Source organism: Cardiocondyla obscurior, linkage group LG01 (genome assembly GCF_019399895.1).
Source record: "Cardiocondyla obscurior isolate alpha-2009 linkage group LG01, Cobs3.1, whole genome shotgun sequence".
Taxonomy (NCBI): domain Eukaryota; kingdom Metazoa; phylum Arthropoda; class Insecta; order Hymenoptera; family Formicidae; genus Cardiocondyla; species Cardiocondyla obscurior.
Genome location: NC_091864.1, coordinates 12,791,661 through 12,815,324, shown reverse-complemented (window position 1 = coordinate 12,815,324; position 23,664 = coordinate 12,791,661). Strand labels below are relative to the sequence as shown.

At 51.3% G+C, this 23,664-nt stretch overlaps 1 protein-coding gene across 1 annotated transcript in view; it reads right to left on the bottom strand.

Annotated features, from left to right (window-relative positions):
- Positions 1-729: 729 nt before the first annotated feature.
- Positions 730-23,664, bottom strand: part of Sdc (Syndecan) — a 61,544-nt gene continuing 38,609 nt past the window's right edge. The window contains exons 2-5 of the mRNA XM_070656901.1: positions 3,599-3,788; positions 3,085-3,179; positions 2,331-2,496; positions 730-2,104 (exon numbers count right to left, since the gene is read on the bottom strand). Coding sequence (XP_070513002.1) covers positions 1,923-2,104; positions 2,331-2,496; positions 3,085-3,179; positions 3,599-3,788 — 633 coding nt within the window. The 3' untranslated portion in view covers positions 730-1,922. The remainder of the gene's footprint in view (positions 2,105-2,330; positions 2,497-3,084; positions 3,180-3,598; positions 3,789-23,664) is intronic.

Below are 23,664 nucleotides of genomic sequence, written 5' to 3'. Positions count from 1 at the left end.
GTGATGTTTAAAATTGAGAGCTTCGGGCACTCGTACATAAAATTCTTGATACATTAAACGCGATTCGCGAAGCGGTTGTCTACGTAACAAAATAATCTAAAAATTGCGAGTAAGTTTGAATTAGCTTCTAATAACCATTAGCACTTATTCCGTGTTTTAAGAATTTAGTTACCCTCGTGGGTAACGAGCTCTCGCAGAAATCTAGGGTTAAAAATAAGTCGATTGAAAAGACTCGAGAGACAGCTGAACAACTTGGGAACGTTGAAAATTATTTATCCTTCATGGTTCTACAGACACAACGGAAACGAAGAGAGAAGCTGCGCAGAGAAAATACGTATAAAATCTTATATATGTTTTAGAAATAATCACTACTTTTTTTATAACGATATGTACAATTTACCGGCGACCGACCGATCAAACAAATTTCCAAAGTATAACTTTCGCGTAACTCGCGTAATTTCCAGAGCTGCGTTGGCGCAAGATGTTATTTTTTTTTTTTTTTTCTTTTTCTTTTTGTTTTCCTCGGAACATGTAATGTGGGTCGATGCGGTCGCGCTACGATTAATGCTTAACACATATTCTTAATATAGGCGCCCTTTTTATCCTCTCTGTGATCGATCAATATGGTCGGCGAGTCCCGCCGTTTTCGCCTGTATCGGAACGCGAACGCGCAATGAAAGACCTAAATCTTTGTCGAACTCAGTAACGCTCGTGTCAAAGAAGTAGATATTGTACACTTTCTTTCTTTCTTTCTTTTTTTTTTTTTTAAATCAAGTTACAGTGACGACGCGCGCGAACGAGGTTGCAGCTTAACTCTTCGCTGCTCTTACAGTCGGAGAGAAATCACGACGCCGCAACGATCCTTCTTCCCTTCCCTCCTTCCACCGGGAGACAGAATGATTAACGACATAGCAGTGGCGTTTATCGCCCACGAATTTTCACGCTCTCAGTTCTGTACATGTATATACGTATACATACACGTAAATATATTTATATATATATATATATATTTATATATATATATAAATATATATACGCTCTCTAAATACGCTTGTAAATGCATCTTGGAATTGGTGCAACCTCGCCGATGGGGTCTCGACGGGATGTATGCGAGATGCCATAGTCTCGTCGTTCATTGTCCGTCGCTTCAGACACCAGCCGGGATGATTAAAGCCCGATGAGGATCTTTACGGGGATTAGCGAACGCGATTAAAGTCCAAGGGACAACAAAAATTAAATTCTGTACAAGGTTACTGCAAAGCGTTAAGATGAAATAAGTTCCGGCGTTCGGTTTATCGGTCGAAAACCGCAAATTCGTCTTGTCTCGGGGGAGGGGAAGGGGGGGGGGTCTCTTACTCGCGTACATCCTTCATTGAACACGTCGAGATACAGCGTGTAAGAAAATAGTTTTCTAGAGTCAAGAAGAATTCGGGCGGCGAAGTCGTACGCATGAACGTCATTGTCGCGGCTCGGACTCGTGTAGAGCTTTTAAATCAGACGGGGAAGTTCGGAGAGGAGAGATCGTAAAAAAAAAAAAAAAAAAAGGAAAACAATTTTCTTTTTCTTGCGAGGAAAAGGAGAAGCGGAAAAAGATCCGGAGACAGTTTAAGTGAAGATATGTTGTAACGACGGGTTCAAAGCTAGGAATAAAGGGTGGCGTCGGCGGGAGCGGGGGAGAGAGGGGGGGAGGAGGGAATCCGTGTAATCGAGAATCGGCCGACGTTCTGAGCGACGTTCCTCGGGTTTAAAACTTTGCGTTTTGGGAGAGTCTATGAGCGCGTGCCATGCGATTTAGCCGTAGTAATCGGTTCACCATCGACCAGCGGGGATTCCGTTAGTGGGCGTTGATCGTCGGTGGGTATTTACTCGGCTCGGCATCGTGAGATCGCGAGAGGAATCGGCGAAGTCGCGCCGCCGTCGCCTCAAGCGTAGAACTCCCGATTGTGGTGAGGCGCGCCTGGCTTGGGGAAGGCTTGCGCCGCGGGCGATCTCCTCGGCTCGTCCAGGGCGTACGAGCCCTCATCCTTCTTGCGCATCCGGTACACGATGAACATTACCACCAGTATCGCGCACAGAAGACCCACTACCGCGCCGCCGATCACAGCTGGAAGCACAATCGAGACATCTTCAATTTATTTTCGAACAAAGTCCCCCACTCCGTCAAGTCAAGAGTACTCGATCAATGCGCGCGTCAATAATTATCGTCCGCCTTTGCGAAGGGCGGGGTGCACGGGGCCGGCGAACGCGATCGGGATACGATCCAGCGATCCCGATCCCCGTTGATACACTTGGCCGAGTACGACAGAAAGCTTTGTCACTTTTACACTCACCGGCTAATACGCCTGGCTGCGCAAAGAACGAGCTGGCTCGGTCTCCCGGTTTCGGATTCATGAGTACTCCGCTGTCGTCGGTATTGTCAGGGTGATCGTCTTCCGTGCCTGAGGGCTCGATTACGTTGGCCTCGTTGCCGGCTCGGTTCACGGTATCAATAGTCGTCTGGAAATTGGATACGGTTCGATCACTTTAATCCGTTTAATTCCCCGGCTCCGCGCGAGCGAAAAGAAGCACGCGCGTCGCCGTGAATATGGCATACCCGTTCCCCGTGGCGACGCGTCGCGTCAGCACTCTAATCGAGCAAATTAGATTTGCACGGCTGTACAAAAAATAGAAAAAAAAAAAAGATCGAGGCGCGATGTCGCGAGGCGTCGCGGGGAGTTCGATATACCGGCGCAATTTAAAGAATGAAATTCTCCTTCTTTTCTTTGCTTTTTTTTTTTTCTCCTCCTTTTCCTCTTTTCCTTTCAGCTTCGCGCGGAGCCGTGTTGCTTTCCCGCGAGAAGCGAATCCAGCGATTCGCATTAGCGGGCAATTACCGCGTGCAATAATTTTCGCAATCCCTGCGACACACGCGGAATGTATTCGCAAATGGAAGACGAGAATAGAACTCCATGAATTTCTTGAGCGGCGGGATGTTTCAGGGAGCGCTCTGGTTCCGGAGGCGCGACGATAAAGCTGAAAGCTTTCGAGTTTCGCAAAAAAAAAAAAAAAAAATTCTGCGGAGCCCCGGGAATGCGTCGCGCTCACCTGTTTAGGTTTGACGTTTGTCTCGTCGATGATGTACGGCGGTCTCGCTTCGGTCGGCTTGCTGGGCGCCTCTAATCCATTATTACCAGTGAACTCTGCAACGGTAAGTCACGAATAGATTAGAATCGATCTCTGGGACCGAGAATTAAAATTATCAATCAACGGGAATGAAAAACGGACTCGCGCATATTTTTCTTTTCTCTTTGAAAGTCTCTCTTTTTTTTCTTTTTTTATGCCGTCACCTTCGCGACGCGGATATTTCTTTGCATTTTGCGAGCAGACATTTTTCAACGGGACGGACAGTGTGAGAGAGATCCATGGGAATAAAGTCCCGAGATATAAATATGCGTGTCGAGGTGGAGTTATCGTCGAGTGGCAGGCTGTGTAAACATCGCGTTAAAATTCTGTGTAACATTTGACGCGCCGGTTTGTCTTTGCGCCAAGCCGAGAGAAAGGCTATCGATCGACCGAGGGGGGTAAAATTCATCTCGGGGATAGGTGTTGGACGTCATACCGCGGTCATCGTCGCCGTCCTCGTCGTCAGGGCCAAGGCCGCTACCCGAGGCCTCGAGGTCGTCGCGATTGTCGCCGCCGCCTCGGCCGGAGCCCTCTAAGGCGTCCTGGTCGTCCAGGTACAGGTCATCCGGGAACGTGTTGTAAGTCGAGCTCGCCGACGTCCTCTGTTTGCTGTCGTTCTGTTCTTTCTGAAAGACAGAGAGGGGAGAAAACGTTTTAATTAATCGGTACGATACAGGGTGCAAACAAATCCGGGACCCGCGCGGGTCACCGACACCGCTCGTATCGCGCCGCGAGGCCGCGCGATACTCGAAGCTAGCTAACGTGATTAAAAGCACGCGCATACACCGAGCGTTCTACTCGACGGGATTCCCGTAACATGAAAGGGTTTCGGGTGTCGCGGTTCATTAAATTTTAATTTAACTCCGTCGCCGAGATAGAGGAAGCCGTCGGCTTCCATCACGCGCGGCGAGGAGACGCCGCGAGTGTAAACGCGAGAGGATCCACCGATCCGAGGACGCACCGTCGTCGAGCATCACCGTGCAAAGGGCGCGGAAGTTTCAGAACCCGACGGAAGCCGGGACAGCTCGAGGAGGCATGGGTGCGTGGAAAAGGAGGTGGGAATCGCGTCGGGAGGACGAAGGAGGACGCCCCGCGACGACAAGGGGCACCTCTACGTGAAGGATCAGCGTGGGTGGCGCGGAGTTAACATCGCCCGGTTCTATTTCTGGTACGTCTCCCTTCCGTCGCCCAGAATCGAAATAGAAGAAGGAGCCGCCGCCGCTGCTCCGCGTTACGAGACGCCGCGTATCTCTCGTCGCGCGTTTAACGGGCCGCGGTAACGGACCGCGAAAAGCACGGGCTGCTTTAATTTCATGCCGTGGATATATATCGTATTTTCTACAGGCACTGGCGCGATAAAACTCGCATCGCATCAAATTGAGCGAACGCGCGGAACGACGGGTCGCGCCGGCACGGCCGTCCCCGCGTGGATTCCCTTCCCCTCCCCGCGCGCGCGACAAAGAGCGGCGGGAGCGGATGATTGAGGAGGAAACGGCGAAATAGCCCACGCTTCCGGTTACGTGATGTCCACGGAATGCGAAGCGACGCGCCGGGAGAAACGTCGAAAGCGTCGAGCGAGCGGGACTCGCGAATATTCCCTGGTGCAGCTCGCCGGCGAGCGCGTGAGAAAATCCCATTTTCCTGAAACGTTTAAGAAAGGAGAGAAAAGAAAAAAAAAAGGGGGAAGGACGGGACGGCGGTCGCTTTAAAAATACACTTCACGAAATTAATAACGTGAAGTGCGCTTGAGAGCCGCATCTGGGATTCTACGCTGCGTTAAATCATCCGGCCGCGACGTCACGCGCGAGCGCAGAATGTCTCGTAACGACGTAAATAAAAAGAAAGAAAAAGAAAAATTTTTTTTTAATTAAAAAAAAAAATTAAATAAAGCAAAAAAAAGAATACAAGACGAGATAATGAAAAATATTTCGTCTCGCCGACCTTCGCCGCGCCAATACTCCGCGGCTGAATGGCGTTATTAACGAACGCGCCGGGATCGATAGCGCGAGATTCGCTCTCGTATCTCACGCTGACGGCCGGCAGAACGGCGATTTCCGCCCTTTCGCTTTTCGCCGCGAAAGACAATGAGCGGCCGATGACCGTGGAAAACGCACGTCGGACGCGCCGCGTTTCGTTTCCGTTTTCATTTGCTGGGGCGCACACGATGGGGCCGGTCCATTGACACCGGCGCATCGTGTGGACGACGGGGCTACGGGTTCATCGGTGAAAAAGGAAAAATAATCGAATTACGCGATGCCAAACTGGGGTCGACAAGCAAAGACGAATCACCGTCGGACAGCATTTGATTTAATACTTTTTCTGCCCTCCCCCTTTTTTTTTTTAATCAAGACAAGTAATAGTAATTTTCCTGAATTAAATACTTTACGTTCTTGTGTTTTCCGACGCGCCAGACAATTGCGAATAGACGAGTTTGAGGAGAGTTTAGTCTTCATGAAGATTCGGACTCGTTCGCACTCTCCATACGGATACAGGCACGGCCGCCGGGATTCGAACCACGTCTTCAAGGAGAACGTCGCTCCCACGTTATGGAACGGTCAGTGGAGTAGAGAAGACAAACAGTTGCGAGAAATTACTATAATTCCTCGGTAACTGGCACGCGGATGCTGGGCGAGAATCGTCGAAGACGAAGCGACCTAACCAACCGCGCCGGCGACAGCCGAGTAACGTCGCCCATCAAATCGATACCGGCGAACACAGCGGCGGCCCAAAGGCCGAGACCTTGGAGGCCTTTCGTCGACGAGTGCACTCTTCTCCTAGGACGAAACTCGTTTTATCCGACCCAGTCGCGATCGCCCGGCTCCTCGCTTTTCTCCACGCACACGCGACCTATTCTCTAACCCTTGGGTGGCCACCCTGAGCTCTTTCGTCCTCCTGGACGCGCGGGAATTGCGCGGGCGCGCGATGCTATCGACCTCCCGCCGGCGACGCGTCTTTCTCACGACGGTTCCCGTCGCTGACGAGAAAACGCCTCGTAGATTTCGCGTCTTCTCGCAACTCGCCTCTCGCCACCGAATCCGCCGCACAAAGGAGAAATCCGTACTCGCGGACACGCAGCTCGACTGGCATCACCCGTCGCTGAAATCTCCCGGGTAGTCTTGCCCGTGAACGGACGAGCCTTTTATCGCCGGTACCGATCGCGAACGTGCCCATTCGATTAAGCTGGACTTACCGCGGCTCGGTTCGACCGGCGGCTGACGGACAGGCCTGCGTCGTCGACGGCGAAAAACGAGAATAATTCGGAGGGTGATGTGCAGCGGTTTTAAGCCAGGTGCTGACTGCACCGACCTAGTACGGGTCCAGCTCGGTAGACGGCTCTGAACTTCTAGGCTATATGTATACGTAGATATACAGTCTCTTTTATATATATGTTATACACATGCACTGGGAAAATTTTTTAAAAATTGATACGACACCTGAGGACTTCGTCCCTTCCCGCACCGTGATAAGTTCGGGGCCTAACCGTCCCCAGAGGAGGGAACTTTGTGTTCCGGTTATCGCGTCCTGCATTTTTTACGCCTCACCCTTGGCGCTGTATACATTCCCCGATATGAGCCCGATATACGGACTCGGCCTTACATTTTATTTTTGCATTCGCGTGGAAATTTTTCTTTTCTTTTCCCCCCCTTTCACCGCGCCGCGCTCGCGTCGCGTGCCGCGAATAATCGCGTCTTCCCCATTTCGGAAGCAGCTGGCCGAATGACCTCTGGCTCAAATTACCGAGTTAATCTTGTCACCTGTCGATCTAAATTATTAGAAGTGTTCGAGCGCTTCAACCTTGCTCCGGGTAATTACCAGGGAGGAAGGAGAGGCCGAGGGGACTTTAGGGACTCGCGCTGTATTTTCGATCTGCGAGGGAAACAACGCCCGCGAGAAATCCGTCAGAAGCGACCGAGAGCGTCGAATAGCATTTTCAATAAGTCACGCGATAAGGCGACCCGCGAAGCGATGTGGGATATTGAAAATCTGCTGCGCACGGGATAAAGGCTGTAACCCGCGAGCAGAGGAACCAGCGCGCCGGCTCGCCATATTTGAATGGACAGGGATTTTTCATATTGGATTCGAATCCAAGGGATCTTAAACTCCGAGGTCTGGGCCGACGGCAACCTACCCTCTCGCTCCTCGGCGCCGATTTATATCCGGCCGCGGAGAGCGATGGTCAACGCTCGAGAAAATGGAAAAATCGATCGCGCGGGGCTGGGTAGGCCGGCTTATACCCTATTCGCGTCGCGGCGCGTTGACGTATGCCAGGCCTTGTAGCTGCGATACGCTGCTATAACAACGGGGCGACAAACCGGAAGGAATGCCCGCGAGCGCGTGCGACGGAGGGCCAAGCCCCTGTACCGATTCGGACGGTAAATTTTCAAAGACGGGACTCCGCGGGTACGAGCAGCGGGGGGATATCCGCTTCCGCTCGGCTTCGGCTCGCGAAGGGAGAGTTCGGGAAACCCACGACGCGGGGTGCGCGATATTCGCTCGGAACGCTATGCTCCTGGAGGATCTCTCCCTTGTCGCCTTCACGAAGGGAGGCGTATTCGCGTTGTTTCCGCTGTAACCACGTCGGTCGCGGGTTACGGTAGGAGCATATGGAACGTGCGGTATGCCGCCTGCGGATGGATCGATCCCGTTCTCAGACGGCGATCGCGTTATCTCAAATCGTTGGCTACCACCGCCGTCGTCGCCGACGCCCGGCCACCGACGTGACGGCAGGAAGAGCGCTGCTCGGTCAAGCTGAGGCGCACCGAACGTTTCACGGTGCGCTAACTAATTGTGCTACCTGGCACATCGACGCGGCGACCGACGAGAGAGAGGAGGCCGCATATATGCACGGCCGATCGGGCAAATCGCTCGAGGGAGAGGACGCCAACGACGGTGGAATTCTGGAAAAGTGTGACGCGCGCGTATTTTTATAGCCCTCCTGGATCTACACGTGGGCGGGTGAAGCACGGAGGAGCCTCGCTCTTTCGCCCAGATCAGGGGCTGCTCCGACGAGAAACTGCGGAATAATCCCGGCCGATTATTAAATTAGCTCTACGGGAAAGTAGATTGCGCGATTTTGTTTGAAATTCCTCTTGGATTTAACATCCTCCCTAATTTGACTCGCGAATTGATTTATGCATCGCCCGGCCAAGATTTAGAGGCGCAATTTACCGCCGCCGCTGGCTTTCGATGCGAGACAGATTCGAAGTTGAACGTGTAGGCGCGAGGAGAGATGAGAGAGCGAGAGAAAGGCTCGATCGGCGACGCAGATTCTTGTGGAATAATTCTCGCAATCGATCCGAGCATCGAGCGGCCTCACGTAAGCTCGAGTATATCTAAGAGATGTTGCGGAAGAGATCGTTTCTTTCGACGGGGGGAGAAAAAGGGGAAAAAAAGAGCAACCCGCTTGCTCGACGGAAGGGTAAGAGCAGCTTCTTTGCATGGTAAGCGTAAAATTAGGCAAATATCGACGGCTCCTTCGAGAGAACAACGACCGTGGTTGCGCAAAAAGGATCCATTGTTTTCTTTTTTTTTTTTTTTTTTTCTACCCGCGAATCGACAGCCCTTTAAAAAGACGCGCCCTCGACCCTCGTCCTTTATCGCGATCGCCTCCTGCTAAGACCCACCGCGCATAAATCATACTCTCACGCTCTTACTCGATACCGTTCCTTGATATCATAAATACTGAACGGAAAGAGAGGTTTACGAGCGAGCGAGCGGAGAGAAAGAAAAAGAGAAAGAGAACGAAGAGAAAAAAAAAAGTTAGAAAGATGTAAAGTTGGCAAACATCAATTAACTGCGAAAAATTACGCACCCATCTCCTCCGATTTGCGATCGCGCAGCGTTTCAGAGTTACATGTTACCCGAGAGTAATTAATTTTCCCAATAACCATGGAAATCTCGCTGCGCGTGTTTCCGCGTGCTTTTCCGAGAGTCGTCGGGCTTTCAGAACCGACATTGTACGCGCGAGTTCTTCATTTATTTCACCGCTATCTACGCTCGTACCGTCTCTACATTTATTCCCCTTTTCAAAACGGTCCCGTCGGTCTCTCTCCCGTTTATTTCCTTGAATAAAGAAAAAAAAAAATTTTTTTCCTTTACCCTTTTAACGAGCGACGTATGTCGGGTCCAACGACAAAGGCCCGGCGAGCGCCGCGTCGCGGTTTGACTTTTATGCGAAATCACGTATCGCGCGGGTGAGACCGCAAATTTGTTGACATTACCAAACGTAGTTTTCGCCGTTGCATAGCTCCGGCGATAATAAATTCTTCCCTCCGTATCGGTGAAAAGTTTCAACTCCGCGCCACGGCGTAAAAGGACCAGGAACCGAGCTCGGTTCCCTCTATGCAGCGCGAAAGGGATTACACGCGCAGAGACGTCTAAACGAAATCGCAGCGAGATCGCGGATCGTAATAAACGTAATTATTCGTAACAGCCGAGTGAATAATTAAGCGCGCGTTACATAATACGGGAAGAGCCGCGCGGATCAAAACGCTTCGCAGCGATATCTCGTTCTCGTTCCATCCGCGAGCCTCGGCGCCGAGGGTTTACCCGGGAAATAATTCATTTCTCTCAAACGCACGCGCGGTAATTAGCGTTTCATGTCTTTTCCTTTGAATAACGTCGCGGCCGGGATGCATATTCTACACTTCGACGGGCGCATTTCACGCAATTGGCCGGAGACAATGCGCGGTCGCCCTGCTCGCGAGCGAAATTAATATCGGAAGGGGAGGGAAAGGCGGATGACCTCTTTGTCGCGATTGTAATTGCCCGGCGATCGTCGGCCTCGTCCGACTCGAATGCCGTCGCGGCGCGCTGCTCGCCCCGAAAGAAAAGTAGTATATCAGGCGCGTTGAGTAGAAAGAAAGAAAAAAAAAAAGAGGGTGGGGAGAAAGAAAAATTGTTTCGATCTCTCCCGTTCGTGCGGAACGCAAAAATATGCGGCCGCGAAATAAAAACACGCTCGCGGAAAGATAAATGGAACACCGCCGGCGACGGATGCAAATTCGCTCGCGCGCAAAAACGGCCGCACGCGAAAACGCGGGATTAATGCGGGAACCGCCGGCACGAACCGAGAATGGCAATTACGGCCGGTAACTTCGCGAGAAATTCTGCCGTAATACGATTCGGACATGATCTGCTGGGCGTGAAACCAAATTTCAAAAGCCGCGGCGGGTCCGCTCCCGGCCGCCCCGGTGTTCCCGATTTCCTCTGTTGCGTACTTAATGAACCGGTTCCTTCTGCCGTGGTATCGATCTTGAAACTTCTCGTCGAAATCGGAGACGAGAGCCGCGACGTCGCGACCTGAGTCCTCGCGAAAACGAGCGCGCGCGGAAAAGCGACAAGAATTTCGCGGGAAAACGGGAGAAAGGGGATGAAAATTCGGTAAAATTTACACGCGGCAAATGAATAATTCGCTGACTCTCTCGCTCTTGCCTAAGCGCCAATTTATTGCCCGAATTCATCTCGCGGAAGAGTCGCGCTGAAATTATTAAAAGTCCGTCGCCGCCGTCGCATTTACTTATTCAAAAGTGGACCCGAGTCGGCGAGAAAAGGGAATAGGTACGGCGAAAAGGATTCGAGTGGCGCGATGGCAAAAGGCACCGAGAGCAAATTGGCAGTCGCGAAGGAAGAGACCGTTCACCCGAGGGATAAAAGCGCGAGCGCACCACCTCCCGCAGTCTTTCGATGAATGAACGTTAATAAAATTCCGAGTGTGTGCCGCGCGGCCTCTTTGCGGGACGCGGCCGCCGCCTCTCGTTAATAAAGTCGGGAGAGAGATTTTCCCCGCTTATCGCTTCTTACACGAGAGATCGCGGGTCGCGCGCGATTTGTCACGACGCGGCCCCGTGCAAAATATTCCCACGTAAATCAACCGGAGATAAGGCCGAGATTGCGTTCTTGCCGGTCGCGAATCGTGTGCGTGGCGCGTGACCCGCCGTGGCACGGAAAAGCCGGAAGCCTCGCAAGCGCGCCCGTAAGTTAATGCACGTCAGCTGCAGCGTCGTGTTAAGGGAGATTCGCGTGATGGAACATTCGTGCGACGCTTCCCCCGGGCGTCTCAATTAACGTGGCGAACGAATTAATACGAGCGAGACGCGCGAGAGAGACGTGAGGAGCGGGGGGAAGACGGAACGAGGCCGCCGCGTATTGTTAATCGAGATTTTCCGAGCGCTTTGCTCTCCGAGGAATAAAAAAAAAAAAGAGAAAAAAAGAAGCGGAGAAAAAGAAATAACGCTCCTTTCTCCATCGTCTCCGCGAGATTATTAAATTCCAAAGAGGTCTCTCGGCGAGATAGCGAGAGAGGCGAAAGGGGCAGGCGCACCTGAGACGAGCGAGGCACGTCGAAGGCCGAAATGGCATCGTCCGGAATGACACTTGGCCTTAATAAGCGCCTTCGATCGTCAAATGCAAGATGCTGCATCACCAGCGATTCCGTCTTCGTTCCTTCTCACCGTGGCCCACAAAACGTCGAGTGCCCGATCGCTAGTTCCTCCTACACAGCCCCCCGTTCGCCGGACTCCTCTCGTGGATGGACCTGCATTGTTTCGAGTTTACCTTCGACACACGTGAGCGCGCTCCCGTGAAAAAGGGCCGTTACAAAAACGCTGCGGAATTGCGCGGCGCGCTGCAAAATATAATTGACGAAATGGAGAGGAGACGCGGCACGTCGGAAGCGCGCGAAGTTATTTTCGCGGAAAATCGTTACACGCGCCGGAGAAACGTTCCTTTTCTTTCGGTTCAGTGGCTCGCTTTGTCAAGGTCCAACTCTGTTTGCTCGCTGTGCTCAATTGAACGCCTATTTAACGCTCAATCAGACAACCACTCGGACCTTCTTTTAAAACGGCGTTTTCTACAGTTGTACCGTTGTACTCATAGACGGAAAAGGGGGAAGAGAGAAGGGGAACGGTGTAAATCTTTTTTCCCGTCTAGCAGCCTTCAAAGGGAAAACGTGTTTGCCGACGTATCTCCCGTGGATTGTGCCTCGGCGACAAGTGCGGCCGCATAAAACTATTAATTCTCAATTCGTTTGTCGCAGACGTGGCTCTAAATAAAAGGGGGACAAGCGAGCGGCGTGAGAGAAAGGACACAAAACAAGAGGAGAGAATAGAAAGGGGACGCGCAGTTGGCCCGCAATCTTCGCAATAATTGCACGTCTACTCTCTGAATCCGTTTGCACCCTCCGCCCCGTTCTCCACCGCGAGTCCACCCATCGAGGCTCTCCCCCCTGGCCCCGACTAAAACCCTTTCCGATTCCCGATGCCACCTATCCACCACCCCCGACACATTCATCCCGCTGTTCGACGCGACAGGTCAAAGGCAGGTCCTCCTCTTCCACCCCCTCGGTGTACCGGTCGAACGGCTCGGGGACGTTAACTGCGCTCTCGGACAGTCGCAAGATTTTTCATCGAATAGCGATTCATCGTCCCCGCTGGGCCGTCGGTTCGTTTTCGGATTTCGACGTTAATTGAAAACCAAGCGATATGCAATCGTAACGGAAGGTGAGCGCCGGCGGGGACGTTTTAACTGAGTTCCGGAAGCAACGCGCCGAAAAACCGCATCGAAACTTAATACGCGCATGCAATATGCGGCGGCCAACGGCTTTTACGACGGCGACGACGACGGCAGTCGCTGGGATATTATTCGTGTCCAAAGGGGTGAGTCAATAAGTTACAGCGAGCCCCGCGATGCCAGCATGCCCGACAGTAATTTCTGACATGGCGACGTCTAGATGCTCTACGCCAATGTTTAGAGGTTGACTACGATCCTTCCTCCCTCTATTGCCGCCACCGTCTCGCTCGCTCTACCGCTCCGTTCTCTCTCGCTTTCCCGACTTCCGTGGCACGGCGGCGAGAGGGAGGACGACAGGGGTTGTGAATCAATACAAGGGCCACCACCGACCCTGCCAGCCAGGCAGCCTGCCCGCTTCTCTCGCCACCCTTCCGCTGCGTCGGCTCCCCTCGCCCGCTACCACCCCCCTCGCCACCACGACAGCGTTTGTCCCCTTCTGCTCTCCTTCTGGAAGATGATACCGGCTATTCTGTAGAATTCCACCCTTCACCCCTCGACAAGATCGATCACTCCCTCCTTCTCTCCTCCGCCGTCTCCTCCTCCACCCACCCTCCCGCGATCTTCTCCGCGCGCGCGATGGAAGTCGGGGCCGTTCGTCCGCGTGGACGCGCGTCTACGATTATACGTGATTAATCCCGTCTCCTTCTAAGAACCGAAGTGCGATCGACCGATCGCCGAATCTCGACGGGGAGCGCTTTCGGCACGCACGTGGGGGCTCCCCCTCGCGCCCATTCGAGGGGGGTCTTCACGAAACAGCTGTCGCGAAGGGTGACGGGCCACGGCTGCTACGGAAATCTTGCGGGGAAGGAAGCCGAGCTTCTCTTAAGCACGGATGAAAGATCGTCCCGAACGGAAATGGCAAGGTACACACAAGATTCGTTCCGCTCGGGAAGTTATGAGAAGAGCAAACTCTGCTGTCGGACTCCCTTAAGTGCGAAGTCGCATTTAGCGCGAGATACGTTCCCGGGCGAGCGTTTCCACGGTGTGGCATTTAAATAGCTTCGCGCCTATTACGAGAGGATAAGCGACGGTGGATGCATTGTACGCGGCGCGCACTAAACACAGCCGGGGAATCTGACATTAGATGTAATTCCAGGCAGACAGATACATCTCGGTGGAATGCAGCTTCGCTAGGTGTTCGCTTTCAAATGCGCGAACCGAATAAATCTGCCGCGCGGAGTGCGAGGAATGTATATCTTTCGGCCTTTATATAAATCGACGTTAGGCCCGCGAGTACGTACCGGAAGATCCCAGATGCCTCCGATCGTCCGGAAGGCTCATCTATACGACTTTACGACGTAAATAATAGACGGAGGGATCCGACACGCTGGCGCATCGCGCCGCGGATACGTAAGTGCAAATATCGTTTCAGCGGCTTTCGCGCGAAATCGCGACCACATGACCTCTGTAATCTCATACTTTTTTTCTTCCCCGCGCGTAACAATTGGCTCGATTTAAATTGCAAAGTCTGCGGCGCGCGAGTACATCAACAGTGATTAAGAGGGAAAATATATATCTCGAGCAAGATATCAGCCCAGCGATAACTGTTTTTTTATAACGTTCTTACGAAGGCACGTTGCAGAAGAGAAGGGCTTTGCGCAATTACGATTTTCACGAAAACAATTGCGAAAATTTTTTCACTTTCCACCCTGAGGGGCAGCGTTTTATAAAAAATTCCCTGAGCGAGGCTAAGAGATTCACCCTGGATGCCAAACAAGATCGCAATAATTTCACCCGCGGCGGGATAAAAATCGTTCGCCTCGAAGTCGATCTGGTGCGAACGAGCGCGAACGTGACACGAGGGCGTGCTTGCAAAGTAAGCGCCGACAGTCTACATTAATTAATATTCCTCGTCGCGCGGTTGAATGCTGAAACATGTATTATTTATCGCGCCACGGTCTGGTCCGTGGATCAGAAACTCTAACACGACGCAACGTCACTCCTTCCTTCGCTTTGCCCTCTCCTCCTCCTCCACCTCTCTCTCTCTCTCTCTCTCTTACGCTTCCACTATTAACGCAACCGTCATAGAGACATAATTTGCAGCGCAGTCGGTGGCGAGACATTCAAGACATTTCCAAAAGCGCCGCGTTTCCTGCCACTGACAGTAATGTATTGTGAAATATATCCGACAATAAGCCACGTCGTGCGAATTACACGGCGAGAGGTGCAGCGAGGACCGACGCGCGCGCGGCTCATTGTTAGTTTCGGCATGAATGCCAGGGGAATTTTTGCATACGCGACAGTCGCCGGCGCGGGATACGGGACCGCGGACGTATTTACGTCGCCTATCTTACGCCACGTATTACGTCTGGTATAAATCACGGGACCTGGGCACGAGCGAGAGCCGGCCGCGGCACTCGTGATCCCCGCGATAACAAGCGGGGCACACCTCGCGAGCAAGCGCAACGCCTCGCACCGTAGACCTCGCAGTCGGGAATCCGCCTGTCGCACGTAAGAATTTAATCGGGGACAGCCGCAGCTAAGTCTAATCGCTTCGCCAGAGACACGGCGCGTACGAGATCATCGACGTTGAACAACCGGCGTTTCGCGTACGGCGCGATTTCCAAAAGCGAATACATCTGTCACTGATATATCAGTCACGATGAATCAGAAGACTGTCGGGTCGGGTCGCGTCTTTGGCTAAATCGAGTTGGAAACGTAATATTTTTCAGGTTAGCGGGCGCGCGGTACCGGGAGGAACTTGAAAACAGGGTCAGTCCCCTCAGGAGGCTTTTGAAAATCCGAAGGGGAATAAAGGCGCGCTGCCGGCAGCCATGCTCATAAAGTTACCCCATGTAACGCGTTCTACGGCAATCCAGCGGTCGCTGTAGGCGTGAAAAGGGGAGGAAGCGAGCCGGGTGTTAATAAGGGCGATGCACACAAAGAAAGAGAAGGAAAAGAGAGAGAAAAAAAGAAAAAAAAAAAAGCCAGCGGTTTGCGCTGCGCTGAGCGAAGTAACCGATCGCGGTGATGGCTTCTCGCGACCGAATCGATACCGCGCTCGATGGAATTATCATCAAAACGTTAATTCTGCGTAATAAACCAGTTAATAAGTCTTGAAATTAAATGTTTATTTAAGACTTCGCTTTCCTCGATTGTCGTCGGAAAAAAAATTTAACCTCGCGAGAAGAGGAAACGGGTCGCGGGGACAAAAGGGCTTCCTCGCGAAAGCTTTATAGGCTCGGCTGATAATCTTAATTTCGCTTTCCTCCGTACTCGCGACGAGATTTACGCGGGGCGGTTAAATGCGACAGCGGCACGGCATGGTCTTGCGATCCCCCGGCGTCCGTGTGAGTTTCGTTTTGAAGACGCACACCGACAGCCCGGCGCAAGAACCCATTCCCGTACCAAACAATACGACGTTTGTTCTCTCCGAGAACTACTTCCGGAAAATTTACGACGACGCGGGGATTTTCCGAGAGCCAGGCCCCGGAGAATCGGCCGATGAATGGAATCGAATAGAAAACTCGCGGAACTGTATTTTCGATTTCCGCGGGCTTAACCCCCGTGGCTTCAACCCTTCCCGAATTTTATCGTCCCGAAAAGGAGCAGCGACGTGCGTGCGCAGCGGAATGAGCACTTTATATTCTTCCCGACTTTCCCTGTTAAAAAAAAAATATAAAAAAAATTGCATTCTATTTTTCTCCGGAGAACATTTAACTTGAAGTCTTAATGAAGAGAATTTATTTAACTTCTCCCCCCTTTTACGGCTGAGCCGGTTACCAAAGGACTCGCCGTCTTAAAATTCGTTCAATATTTATCGATAAGAACTCGCGAGAGGAGGAAAACGGCGGTTGCGTCGAGCAGGGGGAGCCAGCTTCGGATTAAACTTTCACGAAAGAAAAATCGGTTTCGTACCGGAAATACAATTCTTTCGAACCTTCTTCAGATTTACGATTCGTACTACGGAGGTCGAAACTTACAGAAGAAATGATGGGAGCTACAAATAGAAGCGAGTTTCACGACGGGCAACATGTGTGTATCGCCGCGGATTTTCGCGTCGCCGAGGCAATTTTTTTCCGCTCGGCGTCCTCGATCGTCGTTGCCGTGAAGTCCCTTTAAACTCTCGTAAAACCTGTGATCTCCGGTGCCGATTGAATCTGATTTGCACGCGCCCGCCACGTATCGCGCGGTATTCGCTTGCACGAGGTGCGCGCGAGCTGCAACTTCTCTTAAATTTCCGTTACACGAGCGCTCGGCTCTCTCGGCCGAGTAATTTGCGAGGCGGCTATAGGCAAGCCGGTACGCGACTTTCGTCGAAGTCTTACCCGAGCGATAACTTTCCGAGCGATATTTCCGCGCGCGGGCAAAGTGCATGAAATATTCCTCGCGCGATCTATAGCCGCGCAGGAAGCGTTTTGTTAAGAGACGACGGAGAATACGAGCCCGTTTTCGACGCGGCGCACCGGGTGAGGATCTCTCCTTGAGATCCTCGTCTTCTGCCTTCCTTTTCCTTCGTTCTGCAAATCAGCCGCGAACCCTCCGCTTCACCAGACGCGGACGGCGGGAAGTCGGCGCGATGAATTAGATGGTGCGAAGCGCCGACGCAACTAGGTCACTTAGATCCGATTAAGCTCCTTCGCGTGTCATAATGCGCGGCCATTTGCGGCGGCTCGGAGTCTGCGATCGGCGATCGGACTAACTGGTCCATTACGCTTTCGCACTGAAGGGGGAGGGACCTCGGACCAACGTTCTTGATCCTCGAATTCCGACGCGGCTTCGCGCGAGAACTCGCTCGTGAAAGATTCCCCTCTGCCGGACGATCATTAATTTCTAATCGGAATCGGAAAGACACGGCCAATGTACTGTGGACTCTCTTCGTCTTTTTTATGGTTCTATAATTCACGGGCGAGGGTCACACGCCGCGGACTCCTTGGCATTACGGGGGGATACGTTGGCCCCTCGATAGAACTAGAAAAGTTGTAAATTTCAATAGGCCTGCCGCGGCAAGCAGGCTGCCGAGAAAAATATCGCCGGCCGATATATTCCGCGTTTGAGAAAGAAGAGAACAAAGCGCGAGTAACGGGCCAAGTTTCAAGCTTGGGAAACGAGCATAATAAGAGGCGGAATAAAAGCATCTTCATTTAATTCGTTCATCATTGCGCAATGTAACGCGGGACGTAACCGGGCCTGCGCAATTACGGTGCCCGGTCACCGCTAATTTGATAACCGCCAGACGCGAGCCCGAAACTAAAAGCTGCGGCATCCCCCCCGGAATTTGTAGGCGCGCTCGACGCCACTTCGTGGCGATTTTAATTTCGCGGGAGCAACCTCGCGATACTCTTAAGACAACGCCGTGCGAACGTGACAGGATGACGGGCATGATATCAGCTCGGCCGTTCCACGCGGTCGCGCTCGCGATGCATCCAGCTTTACCCGCCGGCGATCCTCGACTTTCTAATCGGTGGAACGCGCCGATCCCGATCCGTCGCTCGCTGCCGCTCCTTTCTCGCGACTCTTTTCTTCCCGCGACGGTAATGTGCGCGCAATCGCTCGCGAAATTATACGAGCGAGAGCGCCGGCAAAGATGAACTTTCTACTCGATTTGAATGGCGACCGAAGTAGGTACGTGTACCCACGGGCAAAGGGTCCGCGAGTGCGAGGGCAGAAAGCAGAGTCAGTCGCAGGCCGAGCCGCCGGCCGGGGTAGAAGAGAAGTTAGTCGATAATTTCCACGGATGTTCGAAATTAAAAAAGTTTCCACCGTCGGAAGAGGGATCTCTCGACTGCTTCTTGCAGTCGGCGTTAATCGTGCCGGCACGAGAGCGCGATTGGTCCTTTATCTCTCGTCCCTTCGCCGTCAATTTCACCTTCCCGTTGACTCTCGAGAGCCCTGTTCGGCCGCTGAAAAGCCGCAAAAGCAGGCCAACGGCGACAGACACCGGCGTTGATATCGCGCATTATCTAGGTAGGCCAAGCGCGATCGGGATTTAAATATGAATCCCTGATTAGAGACTCTCTATCTATCTATCTCTCTGTCTCCTCGTGGAATCCGGTGAATTAATGGAATCTGATGACGATCGGAGTTATCTCAAGATATTCCACCACGGCGACACCTCTTTCTAAGAGCGCACGTGATATCGTATTTCTCAAACAACCTACACGCCCCACGTTCTCTCGAGAGAATTTTTAATCCAACACTCGCTAACGGCCACGTTACTTAAGACTGAAAATTATAGCCCTTGCGCGAAGCGGAGGGTCTGATAGCGCGCAAAGGGGAGAAGAGGGAGGGGAGGGGGGGGACAGGACCCGTCGTTATATCTCGACACGGTGCATTACATTTTTCTTGGAGAAAATATCTCGCTCGCAGTCTAACGATCCCCGGGTACTTCAACGTCGAACGTAAAGGGATTATCGTGAGTGTACGGCGCGCGGTACCGCGCTACCCGTACTAATGACTACTAAACGCTAATGCCCCTCTCATTAAATCCACGATGACAAGATAAACGCTGATCTCTGAACTGGGTAGATTAGATACGGAGTGTTCGTCGCGGCGCTTCGTTCCTCGTCCGTTAATTCAGCGCGACCGGGATTCGCCGTTGGCGCGGCTCCGCTCGTGAAAATTACCAGAGATCGCTTGGCCGAAACCGACGGGCTGTCTTTCGCGCGACGTCACAATCGCGATTAATCCGTGCGAGCGTTGTGCGTCGTTGACTGTACGCAACCGATCGAATCCCTTCGCCGAGAGAGCTGTCCGGCGATACTGCCAAATCGCGCCCGGAAACGCGAGGCCCGGAAACGTTTCGCGCGATGACGCCCCGTCGTCGATCACCCGCTTCGCCGCCGACGCCCGGTGTTATCTAATTACGGCGCGGTTCAGGGATACGTAAATCCAATTTAAATTATAATCCTATCGCGCGGCACCGAGCGTTCAATTTGGCTTGTTCGCGCGGGCCGCGGCGGTTTCAGCGTTTTCTCCGTTTCTCCGCCGCGTTATTGCCGTGAGGTGGAAAATATATCAATGTCGCGAAGATACGTATCGCGCGCTCTAAATGGAAATAAAAAGATGAAAAGAAGCAATAGTTTATCTCATCCAAGAGGACGCGAATGACATATTGCAAACGAAGCGAAGGCATTCTCTTCGCCAATCGCGGCCCCATTAAAGAAAAAAAAAAAAAAAAGATAAAAAAAGAAACGAGCGATTGAAAGGAGTGTCGGCAAAAACTCGGTTCTGACCGATAATAACAAGGTGTTAATTAAGCAGACGGCAAAGAGGATGAAAAGGGGAAAACGAGACAAAAAGTGCCGACGGAAAAGCCCTTTCGACACGAACACTTTTTCTTTTTCCTCTCTGCAAGCTTCCTCTTTTCTATCGCCTTTTATTTCGCCGCGAAATCATCGTCTTACGTCGAAAAGTATTGCAAGTCAAGGCGTGTAATCAATTTTCAATAGTTTTCCAATAATTTCAAACGCGTGTACATTTAACGCTGCAGTTCTCTATCGAGCATTCGACGTTTTAAGGACCTTGGAATTCTAACTCGCGGAGCGTCCCTTCGCTTCTTTAAATCTCGCGGCTCGTCGGCGACGTGTCGATGCGTTATTTTTGCAGCGATTTTATCGCTTATTAATGTTCGCGACCGCTGTATATTCGGCGAGCTCGTTCGCCGAGTGTGTGCAGAACCTTCAGAGAATTTCCATAAATTCATCTGCGTGATTTAATAAATTGATTGTCAAACAGTGCACACGTCGACTAGATTGTAGCGTTCTCACTTCGGGAGGGTGGGCATAATTTCCGTTGACTCGCGAGAAACAATTTGTAACGCGAAGGGATTAAAATCTCCATCATTACGCCACCGAGTAAGCACAATTTAACTGGCTTCGTATAAATCGTTGATTATCCATTTCGCCACTGGAGACAAGTCGGAGCGAATCTCAGTTTGAGAATCTCGGAGGAAAAAAGAAAAAAAAAAAGAGTAGAGAATAAATTGTGCTTACTTTCTTAACAAAACTTCGTTTTAACTCGGGATCGCTGTTACGTTCGTTCGAAGACGACGCTCGGCGGACGATGAAGAAGAAGCTTCTGTATGGGGTTGGAAGTATCGAACGAAACCGCGACGGACAGGAAGAAAAAAAAAAAAAAAAAAAAAAGAGAAAGGCAACGAGATTAACAACTTTCCAGAGTTTAAGGTATTCCGGCGTCGACACTTTTCGCTCGTCTCCTCATTGCAACGCGAGACAAAGCGGGGAGAGAATGGAAGGGAAGAGAATGGCGCTTGTTTTTCTTCTACTCTTGAGGGAAAATGAAACTGATCCGCTTCATAGTAGACTTGAAGAAAATAGAAATCTTCGTCCTCCGTTTACTTGACAATTTTCCTCCATTCTGCTCACTTTCCTATCCCACTTTCCGTACCTGTGAGCGTTTCAATTTAACTTTTTTCGTGCATTTTATGGAAGGATGTCTATACATATATATATATTATATATAAATGTTCCAGCCAATAATCCTATAGTTGGACGGATTGTTAAAAACTCCGCGCGCGTTTCAGTCGATTCGATTTAAATTTAGATTTCAGGTGACAGATAGCCGAATATTCATCGCGTGATATTCTTCCTTCTTCTTCTTTTTCCTTTTCTCTTCGTGTAAAAATAAAAAAAAAAACATTCGTAATTATTATTAATTCGGCCTTCTTGCAACTTAAAGCACCAGAAGCATTCTCGAACGAGGGAAGAGTAAAAATATCAGATGCGTTATCCATTCGCTCATTCTCGTTATCGTCCAATTGTTTCATCATTTTAGCCTCCTTTACGATCGCGCTTTCAAAGCAGCATCCATATTTACGAAGAGCAAGAGTCGAAAAAGGACGTGCCCTACCGACGTGCAAGGTGCGGACTTGCAAATATTTGCGCAGGCACGTGCACACGTTTCCAACCCTTTATCGACCTGTTGACACGTCGGCATCCGCGGCCGTTCTTTTCCTCCACTCTCTCTTTCTCCCTTTCCATGTCTTTTGTTTTTTTTTAACCCCCCTTTTTTTTTATCGGCTATATTGTGTCGATATCAAAAGACTCGGCCGCGTTTTTACATAAATCGATCGGGGAAGAGCGAGAGCGGCCCTCCGAAAGCCCCAGCGGACCGCGAATTTCGTAATAACGCTGGACAAAGGCGAGCCTGACTGACGAGTTCGCAATCGATTTGCTTCGTTGACATTTATTAGTTCCAAAGATTATTATCCATTAGCATCCCGGACTAATGTTCTATCGAAAATATCCGCGCAAATCACCAGTTCGAAGCGAGGCGCTTCCTCCAAATCGCTCATCTCGTTCCCTTAATTAATTTCGGCATCATTTTCGGAAATATGAAAGAATACGGGATCCGATAACGACAAGACCAGGAGACCCGTTATTGTACAGCGTGATTATCCGGCGAGACATTCAATCGCACGTCTCCTCGGTGGACGTTCCCTCCGATAATCCGTCGTAAAAAGGGCAGACCCGTCGTCGGAAGAAGTGAGTACCTTTGGCACGAGCTCTTAAGTTCCGAGCTTCCGCTGATCGCTTCCGATTTCGTCATTCACGGGACGACTGCGAGGATCAGACCTCGCTTTAAAGCGTTCTTTGACCGAGCCACGGCGTCAGAGACACGTTGCTCCTCGTCGCTGCCCTTCCTTTTTTTTTTTTTCTTTTTTTTTTCTCTTCCTTCCCTTCCCCGTGCTCTCTTTCCTTTCATTTCGGTCACGTTCGACGTTTCTCGCGCGGCGACGTCCTGCATTATTCAAAAGGCGGACCTTCGGGAAGCGCCGGGTTTACGCGATTCCGCCGGGACCGGCCGTTTCGATTTCGATCGGAACGATTTTTTGGAACTCCAGCTCATAAAGCCGGACGAATCGGGGAAAAGAACACTGTCGTTCGTCGTTGTAAAACGGACGCGGCAGGTTGGCGTCTTCGATTTTCCACGACTGCGTGCGTCCGCATCCAGCGGCGCGCGCGCGGTGAAGTTTTAATTGCGAAACGTGAGAGCTTCCGATCTGGTATTTTTTTCCGACTGCAAAATTTTTTTTTTTTTTTTTTTTTTTTTTTTTTTTTTTTTTTTTTTTACACCCGGGAACCTGACTGATTTGGCGGAGTCGTTAGATTAACGGCAAATATTTGACACCGGTCGCGGAAAATATTCTGCGGTCACGTAACTCCATCGAGGATGATAAACGTCCAGCGGCTTAATGTGTGCTTTACGAAAGGATGCGCGACGCGGGGGGTTGGCGATGCGATCTGTCATCCCGCGCGGTTTGTACAACGCGTATATCTACTAAGAAAAATTTGATCGCCGACGCGACACCGGCTGCATGCAAGCGGAATCGGCTTCCCCGCGTTTTGTTCGCGAGCCCCACGATCGGCTCACACATTGGCGAGCGGATTTGCGTGCCGCCACCGCCGCCGCCGTGTATATTTCGAATCAACCCGCGCACTTCCGGGATCGGCCGGGTGTATTGGCCTGTTTGCACGGATAAATGTTACAAAGTTAACGTATCGGTTTATCAGCCATCGCGGGCTAACAAAGTACAATCAAGTACCCTCAATTCGCTAATAAAATAGTTACATATTTCTCCCCGTCGAATTCAACCGCTCCCGTGTCCGTTACAGTTAATGGCTTTAATAGCGTAATGGAAAACGTTATTAAATACGGGACCGCCGCGAACGATGCAAAATTAATTATCCGTTTAAAAAACTGCACCGCGCTCGGAATTGTCGTTTCATCGGAATTACGCGTCGGGCTTTTGATACACCCAGCGTACCCGACGATAAAGAAAATAAGAATCGAACTGCGGGGAAAAAGGGGGGAAGGAAGAAAAGCCGACGTCGCTTTGTTTTCCCAGCGAGATCATTTGATTCGTTCCTCATTTATCATTAATCGACGGAGAGACAGGAAGGGCTCCCTTGTCACGTTACACTGGCGCGATGTGTATGCGTTCTCGGCGTGCAATGCACGGTAGCGGGC